The sequence below is a fragment of the Lissotriton helveticus genome, chromosome 9 (assembly GCF_964261635.1).
Source record: "Lissotriton helveticus chromosome 9, aLisHel1.1, whole genome shotgun sequence".
Taxonomy (NCBI): Eukaryota; Metazoa; Chordata; class Amphibia; order Caudata; family Salamandridae; genus Lissotriton; species Lissotriton helveticus.
Genome location: NC_136070.1, coordinates 55,044,538 through 55,063,860, shown reverse-complemented (window position 1 = coordinate 55,063,860; position 19,323 = coordinate 55,044,538). Strand labels below are relative to the sequence as shown.

Below are 19,323 nucleotides of genomic sequence, written 5' to 3'. Positions count from 1 at the left end.
AATAAGCAGCAACTATGCTTGTATAGAACATTGAAAAAACTTCCAGTTAAAGCCCTAATGATACCGCTACAATGTTGTTGCTCCTGAGTTTCAAAAAGAGAAGAGAAATCCAGAGAGAAAATGACTCTTTACAGCATTCCCCTTCCCCTACAAAGCTCCCCTGGCATGATGTTATGCCGTAACTTCTCCACTAGTGAGAAGTGGCAAGCACACTTGATGTGCATGCTCTCACTGCAGCCCGGACAAAAACGGACCACCTGTGCCAGGGCACAAAACCGAGACCGATGGAGACCCGTTTCGAGGCCACATTTAAAAAACTGGGGGTGCTCAGCACCGATGAGACCCGGTCCACTTAAAGCCCTGGTATATTGTATTCATAAACAACCGTTGTTCTGCTCATCTCTATATTAGATGAGAAGCCACCATGAGGCATAGTTTTATAAGTGTGGTGATGACAATTAAGTGCCTGTTCCAAGCACCGGCAATCAATTAATGCTGGTGCAGAGCACCGGCAACCACTGCCTTAAATTAAGCACTGGGTCAGCTTTCAATCCATTTTCTTTGATCAATCGAGTGTTGAACAAAATCAGGAGTCTGGGCCACATGCCACTCCTGCTGTATCTCTAGGATGGGGTTTCCCCCATGTCAGTCTGCAGGCTGTATCTTCATAGGGATCTTCTGTGGGAGTCTTATTAGCCCTTGGAACCCTATGTCTTGCCAGAGAGGTCCCTCACCCAGACGGGACATATATTTTGTTGATTGAGAACTTGGGACTTCAGACTACGTTTTTTTTACTGACATCACCATAGTAATGCGACAAGTGCTTGAGAAAAGCAGTTTCAGGCAATTGAACAGTGACTGTGACAGCGTATATGAGGCACTAGTGATGATTCTAGGATGAGTCCTTTCCTTTGCAGTGTCATTTTATCCAGGTTCTTTCACTCCATTCACGGCTTCCCTCTGGGTGCGTTGATTGTTAGCCTGCGAGATCATTGCAGCACAATTCAAGCTTTCCGGGAGCAACAGTTAGACCAACTCAGGGCATAGCCTTATGCTAAGTACCGACTCCTCAGCATTGAGCCCCTTCGTCAACGTGTCAGGGCACATCATCTTAATCTGGAATCTTTCATTCGTGTACAAACTTTGCAAGCTCCAGTTTGATTGTTGCAGGATGTTTCTCCCTCATAGTAACTCTGGTTCACACTGACTTGCACCAGCTGAACTTTTGAGGAACTAGGTAAATCTTTGTGGAATATTCCAATGAGTTCCAGCAGCTTCAAGGCTTTGTACCTCATGGCAGAAACCTAAGTCAGGTCCCAGAAGCATTCCTGGCTTATCCTTCCTATTTAAAGGTGGTTCATGACTGGCTCTAAGGACACGTGCCCCAATTCTTGTCCACTATCCCCTCCTACTATGTGAATTTTGAGATTGTGCTTCTGAAATTCTTTCAAGGTTCTTCCTCTCCTGAGGTGGTGCCCCTGCACTTCATTGGTGTTAGACGAACTATCTCTTTGCAGGAAGGCCTAGCAGTCAATTGTTTTTTGTTTGTGTACATGCCTTCCTCAGCTACCCTGAGCAGATGGAGAAATTCTACTATCGCAGATACCAATTCTCATGCCAGGATCTGCTTCAATGCCGGTTCAACAGAGGTTTGCAAGAGATATTGTGGCTTCTCATTCAGAAGCTTGCTAGCAGTGTTCCAGTAACTGATAAATGTTGAGCAGCCACAAGGCTATTTACTCATATTTATTATGTGTTATCCATTGTGGGAGTCAGATGATGCTCCTCCTTCTTTGGATTCTGTGTTACTCTGAATCTCCTGCTTTCTCTTTATACTAGACATCATGAGTCTGACAATAGGAATAGGTTGCCTCTGGCCTTTTTCAAAAGAGGTTGAAGCTCTGGCATTGCCACAGCCTCGTGGCTGAGACGATCCAAGGGATGGGGGAATAATGATCTGATTACTAGCCTTTATTATTCCAAGACATGGTCTTACTCGTCAGTTTTTATTCCCCTTTTCCATCCCTCATGGGCATCCTGATGCTGGCTGATCTTAGGTAGCTATACAGGATAGATCAGCCTCAGGAAATTCTTTCATGTAGAGAGGAGTGACATTCAGGGCCAGTGTCGGGGAACCAAACGAAACCCTGGCAAAGATGCTCAAACTAGCCCACTTCCTTGTTTCTTTGTGCAATCTCTTCCTTTCCATTCATCCATTCTCTCTCTTCTCACTCTCAGATTGCTTTCTCTCCAACTTCGCTTCCTCTCTTACTCTCTCTTGAAGGCTCCCCTGTCTTCTGCAGTTAACCTCCGTGAGCTGGGTAAAGTGACAGATGTACCAGGAGCAGCCTTTAGCTTTCAAAACCGGCTTCCAAGGGCTCCAGCCCACAAGGGATACTCCTGATGGGTCCGGCAGGTCAAAAAACAAGTAAAGCAATCAGAAAAGGCAGAATAGGACTCTTGTGTAATGGCGAACTCTAGAGAATAACTGTGCCACTCTGGACTCCTTAATGTAGATAACACAGGATTGGGTAAGGATTATGTTTCTTACCCTGTAAGCATCTGTTCATGGCATGTAATGCTGTAGATTCACATGCTTTGCATACTCTTGCAATCTAGTATTGGGTCCGGATGTGTGCAAGTTATTTTTCTTCAAAGAAGTCTCTTGAGTCATAAGGTAAAGTGACTCCTCTCCTCTTGTGATGTTGCACCTGAGCATCGACTCCCTTGTTGGGATGTTTTCCCGTAGTTGGGTGAGAATGGAGTGTAAGAGCTAATAAAGAAATGACCATGCATATGACACAGTAAGTAGGTACCGCAACGGCCTCAGGTGTCCAGGGAGGAGGGCAAGCGCATATGAATCTACAGCACTATAAGCCACAAACAGATGCTTACAGGGTAACATAATCCATTTGATGGCATATGTGGCTGTAGATACACATGCTTTGCCAAGATTAGAAAGCAATGCCCTCCAGAGAGCAGTGGCTAACCTGTAGGTGCTGCAGTTGTTTGGAAAAAAATATGTAGCACTGCCTGTCCTTGTTGGCATGCTAATATATCCACACTGTAACGTTTACTGAAAGATTGTGGGGTTGACCATGTAGCTGCTCTACAAATCTCAGCTATTGGTATATTGCCAAGGACAGCCATAGATGCTTCTATTTTGCGTGCAGAGTATGCTATAGGAGTTGTGGACAAAGTTCTTTTAGATTTGATAAAACATGTCTGAATGCATTTAACTATTTATCTAGAATTCAGTGATTTTGAAAAGGGCTTTCTTATGTGAGGGGGTGAAAAAGCCACAACAAGTAGTTTGGTTTTATTAAACTCTTTAGTTCCACCAATATAGTACATTAAAGCTCTTTTAACATCTAGTGTATGAAGGGCTCCGTCTGCAACTGAATCAGGTTGCGGAAAGAAGACAGGCAATTCAACTAACTGACTCACATGAAAAGTAGAAACTACCTTTGGAAGGATGGCCACCATAAAAGCTACCTTCCAAGATAGGAATTGTAGAGGGCAGTTATGCAAGAGTTCACATGGTGGACCCATAAGTCTGATGAGTACAATGTTGAGATTCAAAAAAGGTGCAGGGGGAAACCGGGGTGGAATTACTCTTTTATGATCTTCTATGAATGCCTTAATAACTGCTATTTTGAACAGTGATAAATGTTGTCTGTTTTGCAGACAGGCAGTTATTGCAGCTAGATGCAAGCGTATTGAGGTGTACGTTAGTCCAGAAGTCGGCAAATGGAGTAAATAGCAGACAATGTTTTTCACAGTTACATCAAAGAAGTCATTGTGTTTACCATGGCAGGAGAAAACATATTGCAGCGTAACACGCCCTCAATGTGGGTTAATGAGCCTCTTTGAGAATGGTCATTCAGGTGGAGTTTTAGGTAACCTAATTCTATGACCTCAGGAGCTAAATCGGGAGGTAATGTGCCTTTGGAATTGGGTGCCTGACCTCTGAATGATTCTGAGTGAAAAAATCCGGGTTGAGGGGAAACTTCTCGCGTGGCACTACTGAAAGTTCTAGTAGTGTGGTGAACCATGGTTGCCAAGCCCAAGTGGGAGATACTAGAATGAGGGTGAGAGACATTTGCCAGAGCTTCCGCACCACAAACGGAAGAGGGAAAGGTGGATAAGCGTAGGCAAATATCCCTGACCAGTTCATCCATGAAGCATTGCCCTTGGATCGTGGGTGTGATAGCCTGAAGGCAGAGTTTGGGCATTTTGTGTTGTCTGCGGTTGGGAAGAAGTCTATCTGTAGAAACCCCCACCTGTGGAAGTATGGGAGGAGAAGGATTAGTTAGTTACCTGTAATCCTAGTTCTCATCCAGGGGTATACTCATCAAAGTCATAATCTATGAATAATCCCCGCCCATGTGCGGGATCCCCCCCATGGGTGGGGATTATTCATAGATTATGACTATTGATGAGTATCCCCTGGATGAGAACTCTGGGGTGGAGTTCCCACTCATGGACTTGTTGCTGCATCCTGCTGAGGAGGTTGGTGAAATTGTTGTCCATCTCTGGGAGATGTTGCGCTAACAGGTGAATGCTGTGACATATTGCCCAACACCAGATCATCTGAGATAGGTGTGATAACTGTAGAGTGTGCCCCCTGTTTTTTGTAAATAGAGCATGATTGGTGTATTGCCCGCCCAGATGAAGAGAACTTTGCCTTTGAGGTGAACTAGAAATGCTTTCAATGCTAGGTGAACTGTTTGAAGCTCTAGGTTGTTGATGTTAAGACCCTGGTGTTTGGTGTCCCAGAGATCCTGAACTGTGAGATCCTGTAGGTGTGCACTCCAGCCTGAAAGGGATGCGTCCACTGTGAGAATGATCTGGGAAACAGGGTAGAGGAGCAGCCACTGTATTCCACCACTGCAGACAGCGATGTGTGAGGCTGTCTGTCAACACTAGATCTTCTAAATGACCCTGGGACTGATACCATTGACTTGCCAGACACTCCTGCAGCGGACGCATTTTTAGGCACTACTGCAATACAAGACTCCATCATGCCTAGAAGTCGAACTATTTTGACTGTTATGTGTTGATTGGCGTGAAAGTGATGTAGCAGTTGTGTGATGTTGTGAATCCTGGCTACATTTGGGTAGGCTAATCCTAGCTGTGTGTTGAGAATAGCCCCTAGATAAGGTTGAGTCTGTGAAGGTTGACAATGTGATTTCTGTATGTTGTAGGCACAACTGAAGAGTAGTGGATTTGACCAGCCAGTAGTTGAGATACAGGAAGACATGAATACCCTGTCTGCGTAGATCTGCGGCAACTACTGCTAGACATTTGGTGAACACTCAGGGTGCAGTAGTGAACGCCTGGAGAGATGCTGTGTTCCAAGAATACGGCAGCCTGCTCAGCAACCGCAAATAATTTTGCCTAATCTCTGCTGATGACGGATAATAATCCAGAAACACGTGTCCAGAGATGGCCAGCACTAATCTGCACCCACCTGGTGAAACACAAGACTTTCCAAGTGTACTCGCTTGTCGATCTGAACTGCATCTACCATGATGCCCAGGGGCGACTCTGCTGGGAGGTGAAGCAGTGTGCTCCCACACCAGTTTCTTATTTAAAGGCTCCCTCGAGCCGCTTTGAGCTGACGAGCTCGTGGAGAGGCACCTGCGCGCCTGGAGAGATACTGCGTTCCAAGAATACGGCAGCCTGCTCAGCAACCCCAAATAATTTTGCCTAATCTCAGCTGATGACGGATAATAATCCAGAAACACGTGTCCAGAGATGGCCAGCACTAATCTGCACCCACCTGGTGAAACACTCAAGACTTTCCAAGTGTACTCGCTTGTCGATCTGAACTGCATCTACCATGATGCCCAGGGGCGACTCTGCTGGCAGGTGAAGCAGTGTGCTCCCACACCAGTTTCTTACTTAAAAGCTCCCTCAAGCCGCTTTGAGCTGACAAGCTCGTGGAGAGGCACCTGAGCGCCTGGAGAGATACTGCATTCCAAGAATACGGCAGCCTGCTCAGCAACCCCAAATAATTTTGCCTAATCTCTGCTGATGACGGATAATAATCCAGAAACACGTGTCCAGAGATGGCCAGCACTAATCTGCACCCACCTGGTGAAACACTCAAGACTTTCCAAGTGTACTCGCTTGTCGATCTGAACTGCATCTACCATGATGCCCAGGGGCGACTCTGCTGGGAGGTGAAGCAGTGTGCTCCCACACCAGTTTCTTATTTAAAGGCTCCCTCGAGCCGCTTTGAGTGACGAGCTCGTGGAGAGGCACCTGCGCGCCTGGAGAGATACTGCGTTCCAAGAATACGGCAGCCTGCTCAGCAACCCCAAATAATTTTGCCTAATCTCAGCTGATGACGGATAATAATCCAGAAACACGTGTCCAGAGATGGCCAGCACTAATCTGCACCCACCTGGTGAAACACTCAAGACTTTCCAAGTGTACTCGCTTGTCGATCTGAACTGCATCTACCATGATGCCCAGGGGCGACTCTGCTGGCAGGTGAAGCAGTGTGCTCCCACACCAGTTTCTTACTTAAAAGCTCCCTCAAGCCGCTTTGAGCTGACGAGCTCTTGGAGAGGCACCTGCGCGCCTGGAGAGATACTGCGTTCCAAGAATACGGCAGCCTGCTCAGCAACCCCAAATAATTTTGCCTAATTTCTGCTGATGACGGATAATAATCCAGAAACACGTGTCCAGAGATGGCCAGCACTAATCTGCACCCACCTGGTGAAACACTCAAGACTTTCCAAGTGTACTCGCTTGTCGATCTGAACTGCATCTACCATGATGCCCAGGGGCGACTCTGCTGGGAGGTGAAGCAGTGTGCTCCCACACCAGTTTCTTGCAGTAGTGACCCTGAATGGAAGTACTTTGAATTGATAATGTGTTCCTCCTATGACGAACCTGAGGTCTTTTCAGTAAACAGGATGTATTGGGATGTGAAAGTAGGAGTTGTTTAAGTCTAGTGCAGACAAAGTCACCTTGATTTAACAGAGGAATTACATCTTGAAGAGTTAGCATGCGATAGTGCTCTGAGAGGATGTGCTGATTTAATAGTCTGAGGTCTAGAATGGGACAAACGGGACGGTCTTTCTTGGGAATGAGTAAGTATAAAGAGGATACACCCGAAACTGGTTGTGCTAGAGGAACAAGCTCTATTGCTCCTTTCTGCACCAGTGTCTGTACTTCCTGTTTGAGCAAGGTTTGGTGCTGTTTGGAAAGTATGTGCCTGCGAGGTGGGATGTTTGGAAGTGTTTTGATGGGCTCCAGGCAGTAACCCCCTGCTCTGTTATTGTTTTTCAGTTGGGGAAAAAACATTGTAGTCGTGCCCATACAGATTTTAAATGGTCCGGGGAATGAGAAGCAAGTCACTGTTTGGAAGTGGAGGACGTGCTGCGAGGGGAGGTACGTCTTCCATGCCCTTTGGAATTATTCCCTCTATTTGTGCCTCTATAATAACCTCTTGATGGGGAGGTGTGATGCTGTTGCCTTTAAGAAGAGGTAGAGGCATCTGCTGAAGTTGGTTTATTACCCAGTTTATATGTGGGGTGTCGTAAAAAACTACAATAAAGGTTTGAAGTGCCCCCATTGATTTAGCAACCTCTGTGTACTTCTTAATTTTTTCTAGCGTTTGGTCCACTTGGGGACCAAATCGATGTTGTTGATCAAAATGACATTAAGGAGTGTCTGCTGTACTTCTCGCTTAAAGCCAGATATACGTAGCCAAGCATGTCTACATAACAGTATGCTTTTTTTTATCCCCCTGATGGCTATCTGCAGAATCAAGGGCACATCTGATGGAGTTATTGGATATTAATTTACCTTGCTGTACAATTAGATGGCCTCTTTTTTTGTTCTCCTCACAAAGATGTTGGAAGAGTTCCTCTATCTCATCCCAATGGGCCCGGTCATACCTTGCTAATAACCCCTGAGTATTGGCAATTCGCCAATAGTAATTACTGATTCATGGTGTATTTTAACTGTATATATGTTTTTACATGTTTTATCAATGTATGGTTAATTTGTATCTTTTATGGTTATATTTCTAACAAAATAAAGAATACTACTACTAATTAGTAAGAAATAAGTTACTTACCTGTAACTTAAGTTCTCCAGTATTGGAATCTTTCATAGATTCACATGCTTGAATCATTCCACATCGTCGAGATGGGAGTCTCCATCTTGACGACGGGGAATGATTCCAGCATGTGAATCTATTAAAGTTTCAATATTGGAGTATGGACCAGATCCAATCAGAGAGAGTGTTCTTGGATTTCGATGTTGTGTAGGCGTTGGACGAGGATGGGACGGGAGTCCTTGTTAAATGCTTCAAAGAGATCCAGGAGGGTGAGGGCCACCGTGTCTACTCTGTCCAGAGTCATGCAGATGTCATCCGTGGTGGCAATGAGGGCAGCTTGAGTGGTGTTGGAGAGTTGGTAGTCATTGAGGAATCTGTTGATGATTTTCTCTAAGACCTTGGCCGGGAATGGTAGCAGGGAGATCGGTCTGTAGCTGGCGAGCATTGAAGGGTAGGTCCGTGGAGGATTTCTTCAACAATGGGAGGACAATTGTTTGTTTCCAAGCGTCTGGGAAAGTCAGGGAAGTGGTGGAGGCATTCAGAATGGATGCGAGAATGGCACTAAAGGGTTGCAGTCCTTTGGTGTAAGCGTGGCGGAGGGAGAGGTCGTAGTGCCCCTGAGTGGATGAACTCCATGGTGGCGGTAGCGGTTCCTTCTGGGTTCATGACGGGCCCTGTGGTTAGCACTGGTCTTTGGATCAAATTGGGATGTGCTTGGCGAAGTCTTTCGGGTCTAATTTTGGGTTGAAGTTGCTGTAAATGATGGTGATTTTGTTGCTGAAGAATTGAGAGAGACTGTTGCAGAGCTCCTGCGAAGGGGTGATCAAGTTGGAGGCAGTCGATGAAGAGGTGCAATCATTTACAATGGGCAAGTTTTCTTTGCTTTGGTTGGTGCTGGGATCAAGGAGGTCCACCAGAGCTGTGCATGGTCCGATTCATTTGGTGGCAGCATGGTAGCATGGATTTGAAAGCACTCCCGTCTTTACTGTCCTGGCTCATTCTCCATTTACGCTCCAGTGTTTGCAGTGGTGTTTCATCAGTCCCAGTTCCTCTATGTACCAACTGGCCTGGGGTCTAGTTCTTGTTGTACAGCTGTGTGTGAGGGGAGCCAGGGAGTCGGTGCAAAAGGTGACCCAACTTTAGGTCTGGCTTGTCAATGCAGTGGGCTGCAAGACTTACTTTTAATAATGCTTTAAAATATGGATCGAGCAGGATTTGGCCCCGAAAGATGAGCATCCTCTTTCATCTCGCGCTACTAGCTGGTTGGTGCCTCACTACGCCTTCTATTGAGTGCTAGCATTGCAACAAATGAGGGACTATTTTAAATCTCTAAAGTACACTGAATCATCTAACATAACATTATTTTTCTCATAGATGCATTATATGCAGAAAGCAAAAGTTTTTTCTTTTGTTTTTCACTGAAGCGGGCTTGTGTTAATGTTTACCTGGATAAATGAAGGGACTATCACCAGAGATGGAGATTTGGTCTTCTACAGTTAACATGGACAGATTTTTTTTGTCTGTCCTTGGTTACCTGAATGCAGGATCCTGAAAACTGTCATTAGTACTCCAACTGAGAATATGTTTGGTGCATGAAGAGTATAATGCAAAACATCTACATGCAAAACTTAAAGACGTATTGGTGTGCTTTTACATTGTGTTAGGCACGATGCTGAAATAACGAGTATAATTCCTGGAAAAAGGAATAGCAACAAAAAATCATCCCCCACCCATGGTTTCATAATGACATTTTGCCATCACGAGCACTCTCTGAAGGTTACAGACATAGGACAAAATGATGACAACTTACTTTACCATACCAAGAAGACAGTCGATGTATTACAGAACTTTAGAACTCACCTGGAAAACATCATCCGTCACCTCTGTGTCAGTGTGTGATGATGGACAACCTGAAGGAAAAGAAAACAGTAAAGTATAAGACCAAATGTGTAGCAGGCTAGAAGACAAAAACGATTACACAAGAGAGTAAGAAATGATGCCCCAAACCATCCAGTCATTTCATGTCTGTCACTGTAGCTATTGTTACTTTTTTCCAACTATATGAACTGAATGAGACTGACAAAGTCACATGTCTCTCTCTTTGCTTTTCTCTGACACATTTCAAGGGAAAAAGAGGCACTTCTTAATTTGTCATCATATTAAGTAGAATACCTAATCCACAATAAAACACACCGAGGGAACAAATTAATGAGTGTCTCTCTTATATGTATAACTCTTTATTCAGAGTTCCTCCACTGCCTTGTGTGAATTAAGAGTTTTTGTTCCTCATGCCCAAGACCTGCAAGAGTAATACAAAAAATGTTTTGCTTGCAATTCTATTCTAACATTTCTAACTATTAAGAAAGATCCTACGATGTAGAAAAAAATGTTTACTTACTTGTAGCCATGGTTCTGCATCATAGGAATCTTTACACTGAAGTAAAAAAAAACCCTACTGCGTCCTCAGCTTCATTTCTTAGGCATACAATTAATAAGCTTACTTTTTTTTCCTAGTCCCCACTATTCAGTTCAAAAGTAACTCCCTCTGAGACACATGCCAGTAAAAGGCATCGTGGTCTGTGGAAGCTACTGGAGCCATAGTAGGACAGAATGGTTTTGTAACTCTTATACTGTAACCCTGTCAGCTGCTCCTCCGTTATTTTTGTTACATGTTTGCACCAGAAGCACAGAGCCACAACACAATGCAGATGGACCAGTGTGCAGGCACTAGGGATCTACAAGGGTTACCTCTATGTAGAGAAATGTATTCGCAGAGTGGAGGGATGGGAGGGTCGAGAAATGACTGTTGCTAGATAGAGTCTCTACCACATTTCTGATATCTGATATCTTCTTTTTGACGGAGACATGGTTGAGTGATGACATGACGGCCATATCGAATTTGGCATTACCCCCTGAATACTCGATTTCTTTGTTGAATAGAGCCACCAGGGGAGGTGGTATCGCTGTAATCACCAGGTCTACCTTTTTCCTGCCTCTTTGAGAAAGTCAATATGGAGGGTGGGGAATGCGCACACTTTAGTATTTCCGTGAGCACCCATTTTACCTTTTCCGGGCTCTTAATATACAGACCTCCCGGATCCGCCTCTGGTTTTAACAACATCCTCTTAGAGACAGTAGGGGCATTTGCCGTGCGTTCAGCTAATTTCAGCATTTTTGGCGATCTTAATCTCCACTTTGACTTAGAACAGGACCCGACTATTCGCACTATGCTTGCTGACTTAGCTGCTTTTCAGCTTTTTCAATTAGTTAAAAACTCTTACACATAAAGTAGGACATCTGCTAGACCCTATTTTCACTAATATTGAGATGGCCACTGTGAGTACTCCTCCTCCTACTCCTACTCCTATGACCTGGTCCGATCATCTTCTAGTACAAATGACTATTCTTACACCTATATCCGTACCTTCTAACATTCAACGTTCGGTTTTTAAAAGACCATGCGCAAGTTCCGACTGGAACATTTCCACACACTTTTAGGATCAGACCCTCTAGGCTCATTTAGTAATGTTGAGACAGGATATGATTCTTTTTGTGCCTGGATTACCCGGGCACTTGATACTCTTATACCGGCTACCTGGATTAAGGGGCGCACTCAGGACTCAAATCCCTGGTAAAATGACACCTTGGCTGTCCTGAAAAATACCTGTAAAAGACAAGAGCGGGAGTGGAGGAAAGATTATTCTCCTGTAAAGAAAGCTTACTATTTAGCCGAACTTAAAGCATATCACAGAGCTATATGCAGGACTCGAGCGGAGTACTATGCATCTGAGATTAAACTGAGTTCTAACCCCGCTAAAGTCATCTTTAAAATTCTCAAAGATCTCAGCGTCAAAAAATCTCCAGCGCTCATTCCCACGTCAGTATCCCAATGTGAAAAATTGGCCTCCTTCTTTGTGGAGAAAATACGAGCCATTTATCAATCTTTTTCTCCCATGAATATGTTCGGCCCAGCTCCTTCTATTAGACCAACCCTAGCCTCCAATCTGATGGTTATCTCTGAAATTTCTTGGGAAGAATTTAATAAATTAACTGTGAAAATTAAGTCCGGCTCTCCGGAGGATCCGCTCAAGCCTGCCCAGTTTAGAGAATCTTCACTGCCCTGTTTAGTCCCGCTTCATCAGCTGATTAATGCCTCTTTTTCATCGGCCATTATTCCAGTGAAATGGAAACAAGCGTGGGTCTCTCCTATTCTTAAGAAACCTAATCTAGACCCCTTGAGGCCTGAAAATGTCAGGCCCATCTCTCTTCTTCCCTGGATTGCAAAGATTGCTGAATCACATGTTAATACTATTCTTACCAACGTGTTGAGCTCCAATAACATTCTGGATGAAACTCAACATGGGTTCCGCGCCGGTCATAGTACCGAGACTGCTCTCCTGGCCATGTCGGAACACCTCCGATCTACTGTTGATCATGGATCATTGGATCTTAGTGCCACCTTTGACACAGTCTCCCATAGGATTCTGCTCCACCGGCTTGAGGAGGCAGGGATCACTGACATGGCCCTTGCCTGGTTTAGATCTTTTCTAACCGAGAGGTCATTTCGTGTCTCCACCCCTCCCTTCCTATTTCAGGCACATCCTATTGAGCAGGGTGTTCCCCAGGGCTCGGCATTGAGCCCTACTTTATTCAACCTTTATGTCCAGCCACTAGCTGCTGTCGCCAAAAAAATGGGACCTCACCATCGTCTCATATGCTGACGACACGCAGCTAGTGGTCGCCCTTACTGAAGGATCGGCCCCTGATCTTGCCAGGTTTAAAAATGGCCTGACCGCCGTGGCACACTGGATGACATCTAATTGTCTGCAGCTGAATGCTAATAAGACGGAGGTGCTACTGGTCGGAAACAACACCCGTTTATGGGGCAATCACTGGTGGCCCAATGCTCTAGGCAAAGTCCCAGAACCCAAAACTGAAGTTAAAAATTTGGGGATTTGGCTGGACTCCTCCCTTAGTTTCTGCACATACACTAAAAAAGTCTCCGCCACATGCTTTGGCATTTTGCGCGGTCTAAAACCTATCTTAAAATTCTTTGACCCAGCCACAAGGCAGCTGATTATCCAGTTGACGGTTCTTTCCCGATTAGATTATGCCTGTTCCCTGCTGTTAGGTGCAAATCAAGCAGAAATTACCCGAATGCAGTGCATTCAAAATGCGGCTACTAGAGCCTTAGTAGGCCTCCCTCGATTTTGCTCAATCTCGGATACCATCCGGAGGCTTCATTGGCTCCCGGTGGCTCAGCGAGTTCAGTTTAAGACCCTATGCCTCTCCTTTAAAATATTAGGGGCTTGCCACCTCCAAAATGCTTGGTAACCTGTTGACCTTGTATGTTCCAACCCGCACACTACGCTCTGCAGGTCAACACCTGGTCAGAGTACCCCAGATTAAGCGCTGCCGAGCGGGAGGACGTTCCTTCCGCTTCTTAGCAGCAAAACTGTGGAACACCCTACCAGCTCACATACGAGAATTGGAAGGCCTGTTAGACTTCAGGAAGGCAATTAAAACTCGTCTCTTTCCCCTAAATTAAACTCTTCTGGAATTATACCCTGTTGAATTCCTTGGAGTCAGCTATACATCTGCTAAACAGCGCCGGGACGCCCCTTCGCTGGGGCAGCTGAGCGCTATATAAGCTAATTTAACATAACAGAACATAACATAACATAAGACATTTCCAAAGGTAAGCCACTTGTTCATCTGAGGAGGTGGGTCTGCAAAACAGATTTATACCGGGGGTCCCGGGGGACCGAACGGGCGAAGTGCCCATCAAGACATACCGGACTGTCCGGGCAGTAGTGCTTGGTAAATGTGTGCAGAGACACGCAGAAAGCAGCCTGACAGCTGTCCAAGACAGGAACTCTGTGAGCTAATGCAGCGGTTGCAGCCTGGTAAAAAGAGCAAGCAACCCTCAAGGGATTGCTTCTTGGCCAGAGAGCAGCAAATTTTAATGCAGAGCACAATTCATCTTGAGATGGTCCTTTTCTGCACGGCCTTTCCTTTCTTTGCCCGGACGAACCCAATGAAGAGTTGATCGTAATCAGAACTCTCTGGTACAAACGATGTAGTATGATAATACTCTTTTTGAGTCCAGGTCGTGTAGTCTTTGCTTCTCTTTGGAACTGTGAGGTGGAGCAATGAAGGTCGGCAGTGTTATGGTGTGACCTACGTGAAAGGGTTTCACTAATTTCAGTAGAAAAGAGGCACGTGCTTTCAGAACCAGTTTATCTGTGAACAATGTCATGTTAGGAAGGTGCACTGGGAGGGACTTCAGTTTGCTAACCCGCAGGCCAATGTAATGCCCATTAGTAAGGCAGTTTTAATTGACAGAGGACGTCAAGGGCAGTTGTGCATGAACTCAAAAGGCGAGCACATCAAGAAGATCAAAACTAGGTTCACGTTCCATTGGGGTATGTGTTGTAGTTCTTTTAGAAAATGAGTCACAAGTTGACTTAAACAGAGGGTTGGTCCGGCAACTTCAAGAATGTTGATATGGCTGAAAGATAACCTTTAGCTGTGACCAAAGCAAAGCTTGACGGGCTAACGAAAGTACAAATAACACCTCAGACAAAGACGCAGAAAGGAGATCAACATTTTTGGTAGCACACCAAGCCACTTATTTGTCCCAAAGGCAGCAGTATTCTTTCTGGGTTGAGGAATGCCCAGCTGCCAGAATGACATGACAGACTTCTGCAGTAAGGTAAGGTCAAAAACTGTCAACTCCTGCAAATCAATCTCAATGCATGATGGCAGATCGTGCGCAGGTTTGGTGCAGTAGCCTGCCCTGTTGCTGCAAGTAGATACGTCTTAGAGGGCAGCCTTGCGGAGGAGCGATGCGCATGCTCAGGAGTTCGGGATATCAAACTCTCTGTGCCCAATCCAGGGACACAAGAATGACTTGGGCCAAGTCATTCCTGATCTTCTTGGGAACTCTAGGCTGGAATTATATCGGCGGAAAGGCGTACAGGAGGCCTAAGCTCCACTTGAGATGAAAAGAGTCTCGTAGCAAGAGTAGCCTTGGAAACTCTAGCGTGCAAAAGTGCTGACATTGCACGTTCTCGGTGAACTAAGGTTCTCCCCAATCTCTGAAGATGCACTGCACCACCTCCGTATGGAGACACCATATGTAATCTTTGAGGCATCGTGTTACTAGCAGGATGCAGGAGGCCACAATGCTCAGCAGCCTCAGAGTCAGTCTCACCGAAATCCAGGATAGAGGCTGAAACATCAGTATTATAGCGCAAATACACTGGAGGATAGGCGCGAAACTTCACTGTGCACAAAATAGGTACAATGAGAGGGAGAATCTGGGAGGGAGTCAATTTCGACTTTTGCACATTGATAGTGAACTCCTGCGAATGAAGGAGGTTTGCTGTGATCTGGAGGTCAGAGATGACTGCCTGGGGCGATCCCGCCCTCAACAACAGTTGTTAGGGTAGGGGAAGAGTGGAACTCTTGACCTCCATTGATGTGGTGGAACCACGTCCATCTCCTCCATTGATGTGGTGGAACCATGTCCTTCACCATGATGAACACCAGAGGGAAGATGGAGAGGTCAACAGGGAGCACAGCAAACTAAAAGCCCTCGTGGCCCACTGCGAACAGCAGGTAACACCTGTGGGTAGGCAGAAGAGGTATATGAAAGTAGGTCTCCTGCAAGTCCAGTGCTACTATCCAGTCACCAAGGTCCAGGACAGACAGAACCTACGCCAGGAAGAAGTTGAGGGGGCTACGGTCTAAAATAGGGGTGATTGTCCTTCTTGGGCATCAGAAAGTAGGAGGGGGGACAGCAACCACGACTTATGTCTGATGCTAGCACCCTCTTGAAGACTCCTTTGGCTAAAAGAGAGCCTGCACTTCCCCACGGAGCAGGGAAAGGTGGCGCTCCATCAGCTGGTATGAGGATGGTGGCATGGGTGGAGGGGGGCTTCTAAGAAAGGGATGGAATAACATCGCTGACAATTTGATGTACCCACTTGTCATATGTTATGGTCTGCCAGCAGGGCAGGTGGTGTTGGATCCTGCTTCCCACTGGTTTCCCTTGTTGGTAAGAGGGCAAAATGAAGAGGTATTGAGGCTGCGGTTGCTTGGAAGTGATAAACTAGGTAGGCCTCTGGCTGTGTGTCACGTAGCCACGGAAGGGGTGTAAGGTAAGAAAACAAGTTGTTGTTGAAAAGCTTTATTTCGATAAACAATTGTATCTTAAAAGCATTACAAATAGTAGGAAACTGCAGATAAACAATACAAGTGTCTCGCAAGTTAAGAACAAATAAAAATGCCATTTTATGCATGAAATAAGTTAGTTAAAACTAGATTAAATTGAAATAGACAGTCTGTTTCTGCGAAGTATCCACAACCATTAAAATATTTTAGAGATACCACACACTATAGGAGGAGATGTGTCTGTTAACAAAATATGTAGCGCTACCAAATGTTCGCGTGTCCCAAGGCGTTTGAATAGGGGTTTGAGCCAGCACCTCCTTGGACGGATATAGTCTGGGCACTCAAAAAGGATATGTGCCACCGTCTCAGGCCTTTTAGGGCAGAGAGCACAAAAGGGTGAAAGCTGCACTGGCGATTTCCATCGGGATATAAGGTCCCCAATCGGGAGAGTGCCTATTCTGAACTTGATGTAAAGAGCCCTATCAACTGGCATGGTGATCAAATCCAGGTAGGGTTCGTAGGCCACCACGTCCTTGATTCTAAGAAATGCTGCGGTCAAATTGCAGTGACGTGGGTTACCTATAAGTTGGGAGGAAACCCAGTCCCAATACAGTTTTTTCAAGGTAACCTTGGGTGGGGCAGATTTTGAGGTCCAACAGTCTCCCAAGCCCAACTCCCCCAAAAGGTTTTTTATCTCCCTCAGCCACTTAATCTTATGCCAGCCCCCCATTTCCATCACCTCAGACAGCCCGTCAGCATAAGATTTTAACTCTGGCACCCTCCACAAATGAGCCCATAGTAGCAACGGCCGGAGACGAGCCTGGTCCTTAATTGTCTTACAGCCCACGTCTAAACAAACCGGGACTGTGGGGGTACTCGAGGGGAGAGCAAGTAAGTCTTTCAAAAATTTGCTCTCTGACTTGGATAGGGACTCCAGATTAAAAAAGCCCCATATCTCTGCCCCATAAAGTGCGGAGGTGACTCCTTTTGCTTTATAAATCTCTATTGCCGGTGCCACAGACTCTTTAGATGAGGCATGATACTCCTTTAGCAACGCACCCCCTACCCTTTTGTGGCTGAGGACCATCTTGTTAATATGTGACGTCCAGCTCATAGTGTCACACAGGCGTATTCCCAGATAATCAAATTCGGAAACTTTCTCAAGCGGGGTAGAGTTCAAAACTGGAGGGCGTCCTAGTTTCCGTGGTGGATGCATGATCAGATATTTTGTTTTGTCCACATTGATCACCAATCCCCTTGCCAAACAGAAGTCCTGGAATCGGGTCAAAAGCTTCTGGAGACCCTGTGGAGTCTTGGCGATGAGGAGGGTGTCGTCCGCAAACAATAATGTGGGGATCCGTACGCCCCCCAAGGAGGGTGCATCCGCAGGTTCTTGAAGCATCTACCACACCATTTACGTATAGGGAAAATAGGGTGGGAGCCAGCACACAGCCCTGGCGGACGCCCCTACACACCGGGATCCTTTCGGTCGTTTCCCCACTCTAGCCCCACCGCACCTGGGCAAAGTTGTCAGTGTGGAGTTTTATCAGGAGTGACAGAATGTAGGGAGGAATCCCAAGGCCCTGGAGGACCCTCCAAAGTTCCTCCCTTGGAACCAGGTCGAAGGCAGTCTTTAGGTCGATGAAGGCCAAGTAGAGACTGCCCTTACCCAGTTCCACCACCTTCCAGTGTAGAAGCATAAGTCTAAAGACTTGTTCTATAGTGCCCGTTCCTGAACGGAATCCTGCCTGGAAGTCCGATAGGATATAGTTTTCATCCACCCAGTGGAGGATCCTCCCTAAAATCACCTTCCCCGCCACTTTTTGTGTTGAGTCAATCAGACTTATTGGCCTGTAATTCCCTGGGTTCTCCCGGCATCCCTTTTTGAATATGGGGACCACCTCCGCCCCCCTTCCAAGATTCTGGGACAGGTCCGCCTTCCATGATGGCATTCAGAAGGGTGGAGATCAGGGTGGCCCATTCGGACGGGTATGCTCTAAGTAAGTCCCCCGGAAGCCCATCTGGGCCGGCTGCTTTCATGGGTACCACGAACTTTATTACATTTGCTACCTCCCGAACGGTGAAGGGGTCAGTATTTCCATTCCAACCTAAGGAGGAGGGTACAAAAGGTTCATTAAGAGGCCCTTCTACCGGGGAGTATAAAGCCCCAAAATGATTGGACCAGGTCTGGGACGGGATGGTACAGGTCCTCAGTGTATCGTCGGGACGACTCCTAGAACCCACCAGGTTCCAGAAGCCCCTGGCATCTTTTCCTTTGCTGGCGGCTAATAGGTCCTCCCAAAACTTATCCTCCCATTCTTTTTTTGCTATTAGTAGACTCTGGGAGTAGAGCTTCCGGGCCTCCCTAATCCTAGTTTGGGATTTTGACTTAACTGCACCCACCAACATTTTCTTCCTTACCCTGCAGTTGTGGGTATACCATTCCTGTCTTCTCAAGGGCCTTGTTTTAGCCCCCTTATGTCTCGTAGGTAGAATAAACAAATTACTTATGGCCTTGGTCAGGTCGCAGAATTTCCCTGACACCCCCACCGGGCCTCCCTCTAAGTTAGCCAAATCACATTGGGCTGCAGCCAGGAGTAGCGGTATTGCCTCAACCTTCTCGAGAGAGAGCTTAAACTTTGGCCACTTTAACCGCCTGCCACAATGTGAAACTGTTGAGTCCCCAGAGATGGCAGTGACAATAAGCAAGGGACCCCCTCTACTAACTGACCACCAAGGAGTCAGGGTCAGCGAGAGCAAGTTGTGATCGCTCTCTACAGACGGAATAATTACCATGTCCCTCGCCAAGGGCCATAGGCACATGTCGAGCAAGATGTAATCAATTCTCGACGTGTGATTAGGCCTGTTGTATGTGTGGACACCCGCCCTATCTGATCGTGACCTCCCATTGAGTGCCCTCAGATCAAACTCCAGTCCACCTCTTAATCGGGGTTAGCTCTAAGGGTGGGATCCCTCTTTTCTGGTCCGCCTCCTCCAAATCCAAAGTGTCGTCCGAGCCCAATGGCTCGAACGTGCAATTTAGATCACCTGCAACTAGGGTACAT

General features: G+C 46.2%; 1 protein-coding gene across 3 annotated transcripts in view; it reads right to left on the bottom strand.

Moving 5' to 3' along the window:
* Nucleotides 1-19,323, bottom strand: part of SPRED1 (sprouty related EVH1 domain containing 1) — a 583,922-nt gene that overhangs the window by 62,025 nt on the left and 502,574 nt on the right. For all 3 annotated transcript variants that reach the window (XM_078659440.1, XM_078659439.1, XM_078659441.1), the window contains one exon: nucleotides 9,941-9,990. In XM_078659440.1, coding sequence (XP_078515566.1) covers nucleotides 9,941-9,990 — 50 coding nt within the window. The remainder of the gene's footprint in view (nucleotides 1-9,940; nucleotides 9,991-19,323) is intronic.